Source organism: Eufriesea mexicana, unplaced genomic scaffold (genome assembly GCF_001483705.2).
Source record: "Eufriesea mexicana isolate 0111107269 unplaced genomic scaffold, ASM148370v2 scaffold5531, whole genome shotgun sequence".
NCBI classification, from domain to species: Eukaryota; Metazoa; Arthropoda; class Insecta; order Hymenoptera; family Apidae; genus Eufriesea; species Eufriesea mexicana.
Window position 1 is genome coordinate 25,553 of NW_016913463.1, and position 20,120 is coordinate 45,672.

At 32.9% G+C, this 20,120-nt stretch overlaps 2 protein-coding genes across 2 annotated transcripts; one reads left to right on the forward strand and one right to left on the reverse strand.

The window, feature by feature from the left end:
* Positions 1-11,889: 11,889 nt before the first annotated feature.
* Positions 11,890-16,998, forward strand: LOC108552119 (uncharacterized). The gene is made up of 2 exons (XM_017906525.1): positions 11,890-11,939; positions 16,703-16,998. The coding sequence occupies exon 2, from the start codon at positions 16,744-16,746 to the stop codon at positions 16,996-16,998; it is 255 nt and encodes an 84-aa protein (XP_017762014.1). The 5' UTR covers positions 11,890-11,939; positions 16,703-16,743.
* A 378-nt stretch (positions 16,999-17,376) lies between these two features.
* Positions 17,377-19,114, reverse strand: bigmax (helix-loop-helix-leucine zipper transcription factor bigmax). Its single transcript, XM_017906522.1, has 5 exons — positions 18,768-19,114; positions 18,388-18,537; positions 17,911-18,290; positions 17,712-17,825; positions 17,377-17,624 (listed from the first exon to the last, which is right to left on the reverse strand). The coding sequence occupies exons 1-5, from the start codon at positions 18,802-18,804 to the stop codon at positions 17,568-17,570; spliced, it is 738 nt and encodes a 245-aa protein (XP_017762011.1). The 5' UTR covers positions 18,805-19,114; the 3' UTR covers positions 17,377-17,567.
* Between the last annotated feature and the right edge of the window lie 1,006 nt (positions 19,115-20,120).

Here is a 20,120-nt window from a genome sequence, read left to right on the forward strand (position 1 = left end):
TTTTCTACAGCAAAAGATATACTTTCTTATAATATTTTTATAATATCATTTATATTATATAAAATATTTTTATATAATATTTTTATAATATCATTAATATTTATTACGAGAAATATATTAGAGATTTCAAGAGGAAAAAGACAGAGGACAGACAAGAGAACAGAGTAGAGGAGCAAGACAACAAGTGATACCAAAGACTAGGACTACACGTGTACACATACATAAATACCTAAATACAGTAAGGTTATGTGCAATATAGAATATGGAGATGTAATTCTTAAACTGTATGCAGTAAGAAATAAATATATAATAATATATTTATTACGAGGATAAATGAAACTATGAGTAAAGTACGACTAAAAGATTAGCCTAATATTTTATCTATGATTATGCGACCGACTGACACCTTCACGTACTTTCTTCGTCTCTGCACCCCAAAATCTCTACATAAAGTCTGCCTAAAAACTGCCTAAGCTCTTCTCCTAAAAGCTCTAGAAATATCCTACATATATTCAAAATTTATATTTGTGTACTACTAAGATACTATTAATTAATTAACTAATCGCATGTAATTTATTTAGTATCAAATTTTTGAAGAAAATTTTATAGTACTACTTTCTACAATATTAAATATAATTAATGCTGTTAATATTAATTAAAAAGTGATATACTGAATCTTCATGTGAAATCGTATGATCATAACCATAATCGATCATAATTATGCCTCACACATTTTAACATGTTAAAATTCGAATTTCGAATGCAATTTCGAAAAATTCGAAGAATTCTTAAAATTGTTATCTAATCTCATCGCGGATGACATAGATATATAGTGATTAACTAAATTAAATATTACTTCGATTTCTATATAATTAAATCGTGGTGGAAAATAATTAGAACAAAATTTCAGATAGTTCGACACCGACGTGAATTTCGCGACGTCAATGGGGTAAAAAGGGGTTGAACAATGAAACAGGCTACGCTACTGGATAAGCGATATTCAATAAAACGAGACACCTTCGAGCATCCATTAGATAGCCATAATACGAACGAACTATAAGTGGCAATAATCTACGACGCTCCTACCCCTAAGCTTGTTTATCGCGTTATCGATAGGTGTTCTCGAAAAGGGGACTTGAGAATGTTATACGATAACTATCGTTTCGACAATGCGCTTTTCTACGCGCCACTTTTCCACCCTTTGTGTTTCGTTATTTGATTCCTATCGTATAGGAAAATTTGAGAAAAGAAATTGTTCTCCATTTAATCGCAGGAAGGTGTAATTAAAAATTAATTAATTAAAAGTTAATAAAAGTGAGCTAATAAAATTTCGAAATGTAGAATACCCCTATATAAAATTACTATACTATACTATAAAAAATTTCTATACTATACAAAATTTCTTTTAGAATTTAAAGAAAAATTGTATGACGTAACTTAAGTGATACCTATCCGCGATTAGTCAGACATTTTAAAGTAGTACGTTAGCCCAGGCGTTTCGAAGTAGCGTGGGTCCGCCAGTGGTCGGTCATGCTTACATATAACAACCCTGGAAGGTGAAACAGCGAAAAAGTTAATCGCGGAGGATGTCGGACGTTGGTTTTAAAGGAAACGGTAACGGGCGATTAAGAGATTGCTTTTGCGAGAAATTAAATGACCTATGAAACGGATTTCTGGTAACGAGAGTGGAAAACGATCGAGAGGTAAAATATGGAAATTAAATACTCCACGACTGTGGGAAATCGAATGCTAATGGCTTTATAAGTCTCTCGAGTCTCTGCGAAATTAATTCCTCCTGTTATTTGTTTTACCACACCCAAACGTATTCTGTTTATGTAAACACTTCAAACCTCTGCTTCGTATTAAAATCTGTATATCGTTTACCTCGTTCGATTTATAAAACTTACTGAATTTTTTGTCAAAGCAATGTACAATGTAATGACTATTTACAGAAGCTACATCTTGGTACATCACCTAAGTATGTTTATATTAATTTATATTCATAAATATAGATTATATATAAACTAAGATGAATATAAACTCGATATAAACTAAGCATGAAAATGATTTTAATTAAATGAAAATGAAGAGATATTTGTTTAATAATTTTTCAAGTTAGATAACACGCTAGTAGAAACCACTCTGATCATATTTCCCGCAAGATTGAGCCTAAAATAGAATCATGTCTCTCGAACTTCTTCAAATAAGTCTCTCTAAATGATAATTTAAATCATTTAATAATTCTCAAATATCGATTATTAATCATGTTACACATTTTGCTAGTCTATTTCTCCGAAAGTCTCTCTGAAATGCTGGAATAATATCTGAGAATAATCCTCGAACATGAAGCCTACACGTGGATGATACATTAGAGTTATTTCTTCACTAATTTCGCGATTTTCTCCGCCATTTTGTGTTTCAGCTATCCTTCGATCGACATTCCAGTCAGTGGCTCCGCGAGATTTAAAATAAGACGCGATCGAGCAGGATGCATACTACGTATGCCACACCCAAAGCTCCTTTCGCAGCCCCTAAATCTCGATTCTTCGCGAGGTCGTCAGGAATTCGATCTCTGGGAGATTTCTTCCATAAGAGGACCACGTGATAGAGACGATTACGAAACCCAAGATAAGAAAGGAGAGAGGGTAGGTGGTGCTCGTTAAACGAGTGACGAACGACGTACAGGGGATCTTGTTCGATTCGAGGAAAGTGCAAGGGTGGGTTGTTTTTGGTTCGTATTGGTCTTTTCCATCAGCTTGTTTCGTGTTATTTCTGACATAATTCATTTTTACTTTGTTGACAGAATGTTGATACTATTATGATAATATTTCAAATATATATAGCGTTATATGATATATAGTATATAGTATACAATAATTTTAATTTTATTCAAAAATTTGTTATATATATATATATATATATATTATCTAATAAACATAGTACGTAAATATTATAATATTATATATGATGCTTCAGATGATCTGAAGAAATGGGTAATATTTCTTCCTCTTATTTTTCCTAGTTTTCATATTTTCATATTCGTGTATCATATATAAATTAGAAAATATTACAGTAAAGATAAGTATTAAATTATTATTATAACAAATACTAAATACCGAATTGAGTAAAGAATTTTAAGGAGATCATAAACGAAAGACCATCGTATAAATTTTACGTAAACACGTATCGATATCTCAAGCCGAAAATCCGCACTCGAAATTCGTAAACGAATTTTTATCTCCGATCTCCATTACCATTGCCGATACAATTTCAGCGAAAAATAAATTTCCTGCTATGATGCATGCAGAAAACCACTTTACAGTGTCAATACAGCCATAAATAAAATCACGTGTTTATGATAAAAGTTTGAATAAAAATACAATATTCACGAATATATCTTTTATGATTTAGAACGATTTAAAATTGTATAGTCCTCGTGGAAACATCATAACAATCGTAAACTGCAATAAAGGGAAAGGGAAAAAAAATTTCGCGACGATGGAGGACGCATTCGTGCTTCGTTGAACACGCATCAGTAGTCGCACGCGTTACTGCTCAACCATGATTCAGTAGTAGCGAGTGTGAGAAGTCAGACGAGTGGCGCGTAAATTTGAAACGATATTACTCGAATTTAATCGCTGGGAAAATCGTAAAGAAATTAATGCAGCCTTTTGACCCAACCTCTTTCTATATTGCAATGTTTTATAGGTCGATGTTAAAACCGTGTTAATGGGGGATAAATGGAAGGACGTTAAACAAAAATGATGCGAGATTTATGTGAGAAAAAAAAATACTTTTTGTAATACGCTTTATAAATAACGATGGTGTTTAACGTGTAATCGAAAATTTAAACGAAAGAATTAAACATTTACTTATGTTATGAAAATTTCAGAGCGTGGGAATTTGGATTATCGTGAATAAAATTGCATCCTTTATGTTGTGTGGGAATATTCGAAGAGTTATTTATGTTAATGGTTATTGAATAATGTGCTCCAGAGGAGCAAATAAAATATTATCTAAATGAAGATGACGTATTATTAAGAAATATTTAGTTATCTTTTCCTTCTTAATTATTCTACTATTTACTAAATAATTACTATATTATAATATTAACTTTTTTATTTTTTTTGCACCAAAAATATGTCACTAGCGCAATTAAACGTATAAAATCTTTTTTATTTGACATTCTAAGACAAAAAATCTGCATTCCCGATTAAATATCCAGGTATCGTATACTTCAAAAATTTTAATGGCATACTTAAGAAGTCTTAAAGCTTTCCTTCGATTTTATTTTATTTTTTAAATTTGGCAATTTATTTCATTTCGAAATGATTTGGAAGAATAAATTAATTTCGCTAAAAATATTAATTATAAATAATTTCGAAATAATTAACTATAAATAATTTTCAAATAGGAATATTAATAATCTTTGCTCTTAATGCCTATATTTGTTTTAAAATATATGCATTTTATGATTTTTCCCTGAAAATAGCTATTTAGGTTCGAAAAACTCAGTGTACGATACTGTTTCATCCCCGATAAAATTGAATAAAACTTCCCCGCTTATTTAATCAAACTTTTAATAACTAGAATATTTTGCATGCATTTTTTAGCACCGATAAAACTAGGAATTATCCGGTATTTCGAAAATTCAATCCAACATATACAAAACGTAAAAATGTAATCCTGCTGCACTGCACTTCAATTGTAATACGCTCGGTCATCGAGATCGTGAAGTTTATCTCGATAAGAAATATTCCATTTAATTTCATCGAGACATAATTTCTCCCGGCATGCATTTAATTAAACGTATGTACGCTGTGTGCAATCTGTAAAAGTAAAACATTCCACGTTTATGAATTTAAATAAAATGTAAATCGCTAAATTACCACTCCATTTTGAAAGGTAAAAATACAGTTGAATAAATTTTATTCAATCGATCGAAACGTTTATTAATTTCCCTTCACTCTCGTCCCTCCCTTCACAAATATTAAAAATCGAAATTAAACGATTTCTCATCAGAATCGACTTATCCACTCTGAATTCTAATCGAACCTACGTTATCCACAAATAAGACCTTCGTAAATGTTAATAATAATTAATTTAAAATAAAACAGAACTGTCAAAGTAATTAAAATGACTTCCAGATTTTTATTATCCTAATTATTACCCTAATCCCAAAATATCCCGAATTTTTATTTTTATAATTATTGAAAATATACAGGAATTTTTGGCAAAATTAATATTCATTTTTATAAAGGTTATCAAAAAGGATTATAATTTTTATAGACACCATGATTATTTATCAGAAGCGAGTTAGATCAATATGACATACGCTTTCAAACAGAGGGATCAAAAACCGAGGAAGATTAAATGGATCAGATCCATTAATTATTCTCACTAAGCAAAGCAGATCGTAATATATCGCTTGACCTGATCGATATAACCCTGAATTATCGCGCACATTTCTCACACCTCTGTTCCAACCCGAGGATTTTCACGAAATATTCTACCTCGTATTACCAAGTACACCACCCCATCTTCCACCTCATCAGATACTCGACACAACACTCGTAAAACACTCAACGACCAAATCCCTCGAAATTTTCTCAAATCTCCCCAGAATTCCCCAGAGCCCCAGAAAGTGCAGGGATATACCCGAACCACGAGATCCACGATCAGGTCTCGTTCACCGACTTATTCCACGATTACCCTCGCAAGTTGTACCGCAGTCTGTCACCAAGGGACGCGTCGGATCTCTCTCAGGAGGATCGTAACGCGCGAGAAAGCTTTTTCGAAAGATAAGATTCGTTTATGGTACCGTTAAACTCAAAGAGGGGTCGATAAAACGGGTCTCGCGTGTTCGCGCGGTGCATCCGGGGATTCCCATCGACTATCTAAGAGGTGATCCCTTCTAGCCGGCCGGTTTGACCGGGTTTGGACGACTTTGTCGAGCGGAGATGAAAATACAAGCGGGAAACCTTCGAGTTTATTGGGACTAATTGAAATCGAGGTGGCCTACGCCTGTACGTAGCCCTCTGAGGGTTGTTTATTTTATAAATAGAACAATCTGAAATTGGACGATTCATCGTCAATCGAGTGACGCGTGGTTCGAGTTAGGTTTGGTTAGATTTTGTTCGACGCTGGAATTATATCGGAATATTTGATCGATGTTTGCGATGGACACGCGTAGAAGCGAAATTTCGGGGATTATTTGATAACACTGTTCAATGCGAATTTCAATCTGTAATAGCTGTTAAGCAATCCTTGTAGAGTTTACTTCCCTGAGCACGAATCCGTAATCGAAATTGCTTTGTCAATCTTAGTTTCCGGAAAATATGAGTTTCTCTAAAGAGACGCGATTTTTGGCTATTATTTAACTGTTAACTTTTTGGGGCACGGTGGGATTAAAAGTGTCCCACCTTTTTGATGCCCAGTAATGCATGGTGGGACATTCCTAGTCATAATTCGAAATATCGCAATAGCTACATGCACATAGATTTATATTTCGTCTTATTTACGTAAAGCAGTTGGTAATACTTTCGAGAAATGTTATAAATATATTCGCTTGTGTTGACAACATTGAACATGCCAGTACAGGTTCATCAATTGTTGCGAGCGACAGGTTTATTGCGACAATCTTTTTTCCTGGTTTTATGTTTTTACATTATGTGATTCCTTTGTTAGTAAAAATATACCAATTTTGTTTCATTTAAAACGCAATAAAATTTCGGGGGTCATGACCCCACATCATGGGTCTATTTTATTATTTAAAATCCTGTACCGCAAAGAGTTAAGATGAAAATGAACCTTCTAACGGTTTTACTCTTCGCATAGTACTCCATTTTAGCCAAAGATACAAGGGAAATAAAAATATTTTGATATACATGCACGTATCGTGGAAATTTACCCTATGGAGGTGCGAATGTAGTTTTGGTTTCTAGAAAATGTATAAATTATCCAGGTTTTTATCAATAACAAATTGAAATTGTTAATGACAACCTAAAATTGTTAATAACATATTGCTTAGAGCATAAATTTATAATAAAAACGGAAAAATCAAGAAATTCTTGATTATTATAGAAGATACGTCGTTATCAATGAAATCGGTAATGATCGTGGCTTCCCGTCAATCGTCGATTATATATAGACGACGTGATCGGTTAGAAGCTTTCAATTTTCCAAAATTTTATAACAAAATTGTATTTTTCTTTTTCTTTTTCCGCACACGCTACGGCACTGCCGAGTCTACACAACCGAGTAATGGCCGCATGGCGGTAAAACCACGTATCACGCTACCAACGAATATTTCCTCCATTTAATCGAATCGAAAATTGTTGACAATTCTCTTCCGTGGTTTCTTATTCCTCAAATAACCCCAAAACTTTCCACGTGTTTACCAAATATCGTATACAAACTGTTCCCAGAAAAGACTCTTCCTCGACGAGGGAAGAAACTCCGCAATAACATACGCGAAGTAACGCGTATATGACATCTAGGGTCCACGGTGGTCGCGGAGGGCGCCAGAGGAGAAAGCCGCGAGGATGCGCGGGATGATCGGTCCTGGCCGCAGTCCTCGCGCGACCTTCGTCACGTGAACATCGTCCACCGCGCTCGACTCGAGCTAACGTGGCGATCGAGGACCCTCGTTCCGGCGCGACTCGAACCTCGAGGACACGACGAGTGACTTTCAGCTTCGCGATACCACGCGAGATTTCCGCGACGGAGAGATGAGGTCATCGGATTCGAGACACGTGTTCGTGGAAATTTTACTAGGGGTGAAGAGTGAGGAGAAAGTGCGGGTGGAGTTTAATGTACGTGGACCACTTGTGCGTACGTGCGGCTGGAGGAATTGAGAGAAGTAACAGGTACGGGTGGTAAGGAGACGAGTGTGGGTAATTGGTGGCGTTGGAATGGTTTCTTTGATTGTTTAGCTTGGGAGAACGGGGTTGGGTTGAAAGAGAATTCTTCTTAGTGCACATTGTGGGTTGAACGTTTTTTAAATGTTTTTGCATTTGTTTTTTTTATGGGCATGTAATTATGTTGTATATTAATGGTTAATATACTTATTTGAAATTTGTTTAATTTATTTTTTAGTTTAAATTAATTTTTCCTGTTCTTATTAATGGGGATGTAACTATATTGTTATATGAGGTATTGCAAAATGGGAAATATATATAATTATATATAATTGTAAATGAAACGAGTTCGGAAAATAATTTTTTTTCATAAGGTAATAATACGACTATAACATCGCAAACGTGGAATTTTTGTATAATTGAAATTCTAGGAAATTTCACAGGCTATGATGCGTCTATTTATACATCAGTCCCATTAACTGATTCTGGAGCACCTAAGCTAAGTAGAGTAAACGCGTAGACGAATGTAGTGGAAAGCCGGGAATTTGGTTCAGTGCAGTTTAATTTGAACTGAGTACTTTGATGTGAACATGTAGCAATGATAGTTTAGGAAAATTGAGAAAACTAATTAAACTGGATAACCTGGTAAAAAGTGTATAAGCGATAAGACTTACTAGAAAAATATTTCTAGTGATTTATCTGATAATAAATATTTTAAAACATACAAATAACTAGAAATAATTCAAAGAAATAGAAAGTGATCGCTATATTTAATAACATATTAATATAATTATATTACGATATTTTACCATTCACTAACCAAAATACTAATATTAGAATTGTACTAATTAGAGACTAATATAATTACACACACACAGTAATTAAGCTACAGTAAAATTATATCAGAAAATTCTTCAAGATATGTCACGATTAATACAATATACAAAAATACAATTGAACTAACCTCCACTCAAATTCTCACATTCTCAAATTAAAGCAGAACCATCATTCGTATATCTTCAACTCTTCTTCAACATCAAACTTCTCATATTTTTCTATTACATACTTAAAGAAACAAGTACTAAAAGCTCAACAATTTTAAAAGAACCGAAACCTATCATCTCCATACTGTTTCTCTCAACCTAACCTAAAAAAGCCAAACAGGTATTTAATACAAACCAGAAAGATAATGTCGAGATAAAACAAAATGTCCAAAAACACGTCGCAAAGGTAAAAGAAAACTTCGTGAAAACTTGAAGAGCAGAACGCGGAATGATAAATAAAGCAACAATGGCGCGGGGCCCAGAGGGCGTTGAGGTCTCTGTGGCGTTCAAAGCTGCTGTATCCCAATGAATTGACTCGGGGAATCCCTTCTGCCGCGTGTGGTATCGCAATTTCTCTCGCGAATTAGCTTGGTCGTTGCGAAAGGAATTTAAGTGCAAATGGTGGCGCTAGTGGGTAAGGAGAAGAATTTCATCAGCCTCGGCACTGATACACTAGGAAATTCACGATCGGGGTAAATTCGGAGATGCGTTGTTATCGTTACGAGAACCGAGTCCAGAGGAACTCGAAACGAGGGTGGAAAGCTTTGGAGGGTGTGCCCAGTTGATCAGCACAGGAATGGACGCTCATGGGGGAAATCAGCCTTTGGATGGAAAGATCCGTGTCAAGTGGTGCTTGTGGGTGGGAGACCAGTATGTGTACGGTATTATTAAAGAAGATTTGAGGATTCTTTGATGCATTGCTTGAAACGACTGGGTGCTTGGGGGTGCGTGATGTAGACGTTAGGGGTTGGTTAGTTATTTATCGGGTTATTTATTAATAAGAGCGATACAGGAGCAGGTAATTGTAATTTTAGACAATTTTAATCTCGATGATCCGAAGTTGATGTTTGATTAAGTTCATCTGGGTTCATTTAATTTAGAGAGTGTGTTTATGAGTGGTTTGAAGTAGCGAAGTTAATTTTTAATTAAGGAAGAACATGAAGTATTTCAAAATTCTTTCAGTACTTTGAGGATATTATAAAAGGAACTTGGAATTTGCTTTGAAGAAAATTGTAAATCAATGTTAAAATCTCTCCTCTGATTTTAATCCTACAGTTTCCTATGCAACAAAAATTATTTTAAATATTTTAAGAAACTATTTTTAACAAAGAAATAACGATTTTAACTTTGTAAATATAATACATATTAAAATCTCTTTTCCGATTTTAATCCTGCAATTTTCTATGTAACAGAAATTATTTGATACATTTTAAGAAGCTATTCTTAACAAAGAAATAACGATTTTAACTTTGTAAATATAATACATATTAAAATCTCTTTTCCGATTTTAATCCTGCAATTTTCTATGTAACAGAAATTATTTGATACATTTTAAGAAGCTATTCTTAACAAAGAAATAACGATTTTAACTTTGTAAATATAATACATATTAAAATCTCTTTTCCGATTTTAATCCTACAATTTTCCATGCAACAGAAATTATTTGATACATTTTAAGAAGCTATTCTTTATCAAGAAACAACGTCTTTTAACGTTGTATAAATAATACATAAAGTTTGTTCGTTTGCACCCTAAATGAACTGCCAGAAGAAGGAAAGATGTATTAAGGTTCAAAGAAATAAGGAAAAGAAAATGGAATTTCATTACTGTCCTTGTTTGAGCAACTCGGATACAATGCAAATACAAGGTGATCCCATTAAACAGAATCCTGTCACGGCAGGGCTGTATCTACTCAGGTCCCTAATATTACAACATAAACAACCAAATACAACCCTGAGAGAATATATTTCATAACTTGTCGCTAATTAACATGTATCCCACACCACCACGCTAATGATCAACTAAAAGAGTAATTAAAGGCTGCTTTCATGTCACAGATGGCACAGGAACGTTTTAAAAGTAGAATACAACTGTTGCATTCGAAAGCTAGTATTCTAGGAGCTCGTTTGAACGTCACAGTGCTAAATGACGCTTGCACGTGTGTACGTTTGTGTCTGTGTACAGGGGTGAGTATTCTTAGAGGGTGGCGAGTTGAGAACAAGTGTTCAGAGAAGTAGTCCAGATAGAAAGTTCCGAGGGAGACAGAAAATTCTAAACGTACCAAACCACTGCTACATTCGTACTTGCTTTCGTATAATTAAACTAAACATCAAAACTACCCTAAATCCACCATAAATAAAACAAAATAAAAATACTCTTATTTAATACAAACAAATAAATAAACAAAATAGAAAACGAACTAAAAACGGAATAAATAAATAAATACTGTAATTCGATGAAACAAAAATGGCCAACAGGAAAAGGTATAATTAACCTAAATTCGTTTCCAATGTCGCAAAAGCGAATCCTGCAGTAAAATTCTCTAAAGCTCATAATTTGTTACCGGTTTTCAAGTCAGAAAAGTGAGTCGAAAAGGTCGTAATTCAATGAAATGAAAGGAATTTTTAAACAATAAAGCCTGCGCCATCCAAGAGGAACGACAACTGGAAAAGGGATGCTGCTCGACGTCCATTTTAATTTGCAGAAGCATTTTCCTGCACAGAGATCGGACGCAACGCTGGGAAAATAAGAGACAAGCAAACAGGCGGAAAATGTTATCAGCACGCGTGTTACTGCGTTACACGACGCATTGAGTCCGTGTTATCAGGCCGCGTTATCACCTACCTCAGTATCTCGCCGCCTCTTTTTCACCCGTGAAATGTTAAACGCGGAACATCGTGCGCTTGTCTTCTCTTTTCACGACATTTTTCACCGATATCGGCTGTTTCCTCGGCTGCATCTCTTCCCTCTTTCCTCTTCTTCGCAAGATCGTCGGGTGTCAACGTCTCGTGGAAAATTTCAGATGCAGCGGCAGGTTCGTGGTTCCGTCTCTTTACCTGCAAATGAAAGGAACGATTAGTTTACACTGATTAGTTCTGCATATAAATGCGAATCTATTGTTCGAAGATTTATTGTGGCTAAGAGGGATCGAGGTTTCGGTAGCAAGCAGAATGGAAGAACACTGTCTTAGAAATCTCGTGGATTACTCCGTTCGAGGAATTAATGGCATCTATAAGCTACCAAGATTCCACTAATTGTAAGTAGCGCAGAGTAACATGGCAATTACAGTGGACCACCCATTGCTACCCCGTTTGGGATTCCAATAGCAATTATACTCAAACTAAGAAAGTTTGAGTTTGGAACATATTTTAGCTTCTAATGTATTTCTTACAAAGAAATATTTTAATACTTTAGATACTTTAATTATTGTAAATAATTAAATAAATAAATTTGCCTAGTAAATGAAGTGATACATTTATACAATATAATAATATAGTAATGTATAATATATAATATACAATATACAGATATTGTATAAGCTGTGTATTAAATTATTGTGTAATTATTGATGAAATATTAATCAATTAAAACTAAAATAGAAAATGAAGAAGTGTTGTATAAAATAAAATGAAATATTATATATTAGAAAAGAAATATATTGTTATATTGTATATCTATTTTGTTTTGTTAATTACACTCATAAATATTTCAAAGAATCTTTAGAGAGGAAATGAAATGTTTTATTATGTACTCTATGAAAGATGTTTTAACATCCCCTTTGAAATCCCGATATGATCATTAAATATTCCACTGTACGTATTGCCAAATATATATATAACCACGATTATCACCAGGATCAACTACGTGAAATGTCAACTAACTCGAGGAACTCGTGTCATTCTTGATAATCGACACCAAGTCAGGCTGTGAATTATTTATTACGAAGGCCTGCCCAGAATTCGTAAATAGTGTAGGCGTCGTTTCTCGTGACAACGTTGAATCTCGTGTAACGATATTACAGAGACAACAAATGTTAGACCTTAGCTGGGATGCTTCACCCCAGCCACCCTATTTGTCACATATAGCATCGTCTCCGCCATCATTTACGTTAGTCTTTATGAAACACGATATTGAATATTCCAGAAGTTATTAACGAGTATTAGTGAAAGGAAAATGAATATTCTAGAGAACTTAGAGAACTGTTTGCAGGAATTTATTACTGAAACGTGAGAGAAATTTTGGAGAAAAGGGGTCATAAATATGTTCGATGAATAGCAAGATACCACTAAGAGAGAACTATAACTAGAAATTTTGAAAAATTCGACCTAATATCAAAAGTGATCCCAAATTTTTAGACAGTAATGTACATACAATAATAAACTACTAATTCTATACAAAAATATTATAAACTGAAATATACATTTTAGGCACTGAACAATCCAATATTTTCATTTAAAACTACTAAAAATTACTAAATTACTGAAACGTGAGAGAAATTTTGGAGAAAAAGGGTCGTAAATATATTTAATAAACAGCAAAATATCACTAAGAGAACTATAATTCGAAATTTTGAAAAATTCAATCTAATATCAAAAGTGATCCCAAATTTTTAGACAGTAATATACATACCCTAATAAACTACTAATTCTATACAAAAATATTATAAACTGGAATATATTTTAGGCACTGAACAATCCAATATTTTCATTTAAAATTACTCAAAATCACTAAATTACTAAATCATTAAAAATTACTAAAATTTACCAAGTTCCTAAATTACTAAATACCTATAAATCTCAAGATCCAAGAAAGTATTTCAATCATACGATATATAATGCACAACGCAAAATATAAAAGATCGATTATATAATATACTAACAGACACTCTCGACGTACAATCCAAAGTGTGTCTTCCTAATAGCCAATGCTAATATTTCTCTTTCACCCCTTTCTTCGCACGCTTTCACCCTTCCCTGGCTGTGCTCGCTTCTTCGGGCGAATCTCTGTATTCGTGAAATAAATTCGACTCGCAACAGAGAGCAACCCTAGAATAATTCCCCAGGCATCTGACCCGCAATTTCGCAAACGAACGATTCCGAGCAAATCCTTTGTGAGTTGCATCGCCACCATAATGGCATATGACAGTAATTCCATGGGCTAAATTTCCTATCTGCGATCTGAACGCTGCAACGCAGACTGCGAGTGTAATCTCGTCTAATTAATTGAAGCCGTGTTAAACGTTAACGTTGATCGAAACACTAACGTCGGTTCGATAATAAGAAAATGAAATTAATTTGGAAGATGGTCCAATAGATCGAGGATAGTTAGACGTAAGTGATCGACGAGCATTGAAAGTCAGGAATAGAAGACCCAAATTTCGAAATGTCAAATTCTTTGTCGAATTTCGTTTCAATTGTTTCATTACTACTATTATATTATTATTATACTACTAATACTATGTCTATCGTCATTATTCTTATTATTACCATTATTCACTGTTATTATTATCGCCATATTGATGCTATATTATCGTACTACCTCTATTATTATTATTGTATTATTGACATTTGCTGACATTATTACTATATTATTATTTTATTGTATTATTATCATTTACTTAATGTAATAATAATATACTAATAAATAATACATATGTTAATTTTCCTCAGGAGGAGGTTTCGACATTAATTTAATATTAATACTGATTTTTAAAAGAATAATTAATTTGATCGATGAACCTTTGTTAAATATATTAACTGTCTCAGCAAAAATATAATGGTATCTTTCCAATCATCTTTTCAATATATTTTGCACAGAATTTTCAAATTATCTTTTTGAGTGAATTACTCCATTACATTTATCTTGAATTATCTCTAGAATATTATATTCTTTAATAGTGTCGTTCGTTCGTTTCTGCAGTTAATAATGTGACAGTTCATTTATCACTGACAATTTCGTGTCTTTCTCTCATGTTTTCGTGTTTCCCTTTCGAAGATAAATTCTACTCACAGTAACGATTAAAAGAAGAGAAAGAAACTGAAATATAGGTCGCCCAACTATGGTACATGGATCATCTCTGCGGGAACTACAATTTCTAAAATTGGAATGCAAATCGATATCTTGATGAACATGCTAAACTAGTGAAATATCTCTCGCGTTTATATGTGCATTTAATTTCGGGAGATAAAGATGGACACGAAAAATGTACAAACGCGCTGTCCTTGATATTCCAACAAATCAGTATCTCGTGTTATCTGGTTTTCGATATCGAAAACCGATGACAAATACGCGATACATATACGATGATTCATAGATTTTAATTATAGTAGATAGACACCAATTTTGTGAAATTTTTATTTCACGATATTCGCAAAAAATTGTTAAATATTATTGGAGATTTGTCACTAATCATCATGATAATTTATTACATACGTAAAACTATAGAACTATAATAATTGCAGTAATAATAGTATGATCATTTTCATGCAAATTACATGTACTTTGCATGTTGATATTACTCGTTACTTTATAAAATTAATTAATTTACTTAACTTAATTAAAATAACTTTTAAGTATATTTCTGAACTAAATTAAACCACGACTTGGAAATGTTATAAGTCGAATCATGTTACTTTTTAATTAACTCTATATTAAGTGTGGATACTAAAGATTTTTCGAACTTTTCAACAAAGTTTCCTTTGCCATTAAATTAAGGAATTTTTAAAGAAATGAAAGTAAAGTCGATGAAAAGGTACAGAAAATTGGAAACGATGGAAAACTCAATAGGATACTCTAGCTTTGAAGTAAAGACCTAAGAAAGAGTATGATTAGATTTACACCTAATCTGAAAAAATGAATGTTATTTCTCTCGTTTCGATTCTAACATATAAAAGATTGTATTACTCATAAAAATCCAGTCAAGAAAAATATAAGTGGAATCAGTTTTTTATTCGAACTAGAAGAAAAATTAAGGGAAAAGAATTTTACATTCATACAGAGATTGAAATAATTCCAGAAAAATAATTATTAACTTGTATGCATTGCGGTAGTTTTTCTTATGAAAAATGGAGAAAAAAATGAAAAACACGATTCACAAGCTGGAATATCATTCCCTAGGGAACTAAACGCACTCTTCGAGTTTTCTGCTTCTATTGCAGCTAAGATTAAACACATATTTCAGTTTCTGCAAGAACACACGCAAATTGTATTGGTTATTTATCCAAACATCATAAAACATTGATGTGACTGCGAGAAAACTTCGATAGCAAAACCCTATTAAAAGTTACAAAATTAGCAACATTTGAGAAAGTTTTATTTTACTATTTTTAGCTACTGCTTTCTTATAGAAACGAGCGAAATTTCAAGAGTACTGTTTGATCGAGGTAAAACTTTTGCCATAAAATCGCTACCTCCCCTAAAACGAGAATAAGGAAGTACAATAAAAGCTCCTTCGGAGTATATGCCAATCATTTTTTCCCGATCACATCGTCGATAAAAGACAAAGTATTGTTTCATAAAAGAGACACAACTTGAAAGATTTCATCTTCTAAATTGCACTCGATACGAAACACTCTGGAACAATTCGCTCAACGATTTTTCGCCCGTACGTGACTACCGAGGAATAAATTGGATTATAAGAAGAGTGAATTGATCCTCTTGTTTCGTATCTAAGAACTCCTCGTTTAAAGAAGGATCCAGCTTTTCATATGAAAATAAAATAACTTTCCACGTCCACTTTATAGCTATAGCTACGTAATAATTTCTTCTTTCCTTCAAAAAAAAAAGAAGCAGTGGTATAAATAATTATAATGGAATGCTAGATAGCATAATAGTGAAAAATGGTAAGAATGAGAAATAACTATTGCATTCAGAAATTGTTTGAAATTGGAAATGAATTGAAAGGATATTGCACGACATTGAAATTATGTTGTGATAATCATAAAAACGAATTTTTGCGCAAAAGAAGAAATAATCTGTAATCTTTATAATAAATTTGATTTTCATATATTTTTGTTACAGATGGTGTAAACATTAACTACTAAAATCATCCGAAATATAACATGGAGGACGAAGTATCAATGTTTTTAGTGGCGATTTCCGCAATTGGCGGTTTAACGATGATAAGCGCAATACTAGCCTGCTATGCCTGTATCTTCCGAGATCTCTGCTGTAGACCAGTGGACATGTCTAAAAGAAGGCGTCCTCAGAGCCCTCACCATGAACCTGATGATCCTAACAGACCCAGACTGGACACCATACTTTTAAACGACATTACACAAGGAGAAAGTATGCCTACAGAATCTGAGAAAGTTTAATCAAATGAAACTGGAGCATAAAATTAATGACAAGGATTAAATGTTTGGACATAAGTCAATAATGCTGGACGAAATTAAACATAAATTAAATTAATTAAACTAATTAAACATAAAATATGTCTTTCATTGTCAATGATTGTAAATATGAAGTCATAAACAGAAATAATTAGATTTTTATTTTAAACTGTTATGTTGCAAAGTAATGTATTATGTACATATTCAAATACATTCATATATATACACACACATATATATATATATACATATACATTGCGTATTATATATATGCAGCAAACTTCATGTAATAAAAAATCTCTGATAAAAATATTTAACATCGTTTGGTCACCAACAAATGGCAAGCCATATTACATGGCTGTATCTATATCTATAATATTAGTATATAAAATAAACTTCTATTTATATTTCTCGTACAATCATTATGCTTCCCGCATTGCATGTAACACACATACTCCCATCCTTTCTGGTAACTCTACTTAATGATTGGTCTAAGTACCCGCGAATAGGTTTTATAAATGTAATATTGTGCAATTACAAATGGACTAATTCGACTAGCTAAGTTGGCTATTAAGCTGCTGCAGTACCGACAGTACTACTTCACGTAAAGTCTGAAATATTTAAAACATATTCATTAAATACTTTGTACATATTTAAAAAAAAATTATTTGTAGTAACCTAAAAGATAATTTAATTACCTGAGGTTTACAATGTTCCTCCAACCAACTAAACACACATCCAGATAATTCTGTAAAATTTGCTACTGAAATGTTATTAAATGTTTGAAATAAACGATCCATAATTGCCTGAAACTATAATATAAACAAGTTATATTTTCAAAATAAAGGAATTCAAAATCTTAATTTTTAAAAATTGTATAACATGCTTTAATCTTACCACTTGAAATTTTGTTTCATCAGATACACGCATTTCTGCGTGTCCTGGTTGAGTTTGATGAGCTTTCACAATCTGCTCATAATTAGCTTGCATGATACGTAAAGCAACAACTTCTTTTCTCAATGCATTACGTTCTTCTTCTTGCTTTTTCTTTTGCAGCAATAAAAATTGTATATAATCAATGGATTTCTGAAGTACAGTAGCCTTTGAAAGTTTATAACCTGAAGTTTCAGTGTGTTGACAGTTGGGAACCAAATCTTGAAGAGAATCATATCCTTTTTTGATGGCATCTCTTCGTTTTTGTTCTGCCTGAGTATGAGCTTCTCTTCTACGCTCTTTATAACTTATGGTTGAATTCTTATTGTCGCTATCTTCATCCTCTAAAATTAATTTTATAAAATTTATTTATAGGTGTCACTCTTACCTTTTAAACAATTTACTCCCATAAAATTCATTGTGTTTGTTTAAATTGCTTACCAGTATTATGAGCAGATGAAGATGGTGTATTCGCAGATCCAGTACTACTACAACGAGAAAAAGTATATTTTTCCGTAGGACTAGATGGTTCCAACTTCATATCACTATCTCCACCTATATTAGCACCTCCACTGCGCAGTGCTAAATTTGCTATTTTCAAAAAGTACATAGAATACAGTTTACAATATTATATTCCAATATTTTACACATAGTATGAATAATTAATAGAAGCAAATTTTCATTTTAAAACATAAAATATTAAATAGAAATAACATAATTTTAAATGCATTTAACTATAATGCATAATACTGGATGATAACAAAATAACAGAGGACAAACAAATTTATAAAAATTAAGATATAAAATCCAATACTACTCACATATCTCGTATCCATCTTTGTGCAATGTATCTGCCATTGTGTCAACAATTTATTTGTCGAAGATTGACAAATGGAAGAAGTAAAGTGTAGTTAAAACGCGCACGTGGGAAGGTTACAACACAGTTGCAACAAGTAAGATGCACCAAAAGTATAACGCAACAAATCACAGATATCCATAAAGATTTGGTCGCCGAACTGTCACGTTAACAAATACGCATTAGTTTCAAAATACTACTTAAATCTATAACAAACACGATCGCGATGCCATAATAAACATTCCAAAATTATTTCGTAACAATATCAAAGTCTGTGAGTACTGCCATCTTCGACGGAAATGCAACTGTTGAGAGAATGGTCGACAGTTGGAAGAAACAGGGTCGCCACCTATCGAAACAAAGAGAATACAAACTGTCAAACGGAGCCACGTGCTCACCTAGCAGACGAAAGTGAAAGTCAAGGTTGCATTAGACCAATCCGGAGTAATACAATCTATTTTCAATTGAAACGAATTTGCTATCTTTACTTTTCTTTTTTTCTTTTGATATAATAGAAATGTAAAAAGGCATCCAACAGTATATGTTATGTTAAATTACGTTTATTATAAGGTGTATCTAATATATATATTTACAATCGCTTTAATACACGTAAAACCATTTAAGATAACTCATTTTTTTCGGCGGTACGGCGTTTCGGACCGTAACGCTGGCAATTGTATTCCTATGCACTTTTTTCCTCGTATGTGTAAATTTCAAAGTACACGTATGGTATTCCCTTCATAATTGCTTATTGTGTACCTGGATCCGGAGACCATTTTACCTGCTAGTAGACAAATACTGCAAACGAGCATGGTCCTCGGATTTATAATCATGATGAATGAAAATTGAAAATTATCATTTCTGTGCTCGCATTTTTAAAATGCACAGTACTACTAATTAGGAAATTATTCTACTTCTAATTGTGTATTCATTGTTATATTCGATTGTATATCCTTAGTAGATTCATATATGTAGTACACAACGCTACATTTGTATCGTTCGGGGACGGATAATGTCGGAAAGCCGATGACTGTAAACTATTTTAAGACAATAAACTGGCAATGTGTATCGTCGGAAGTGTAAATATTTCAGTGGGAGTACATTTAGTTATTGATTCATAAATACAATTCTCTGAAGACTGTATACAGGATGCTGTTACATTCAGGGGCCTAAATATATTCATGTAAAAGTGAGTCTCGTTACAGTTTTCTTCGTATTTTCATTCGTTCACTTTTTTTCGTTTTCTTACTGTTTAATCTGTCAAAACGTATCACTATTCGCGATATAAGCATACAATGCAAGCATTTCGAAATTTCCG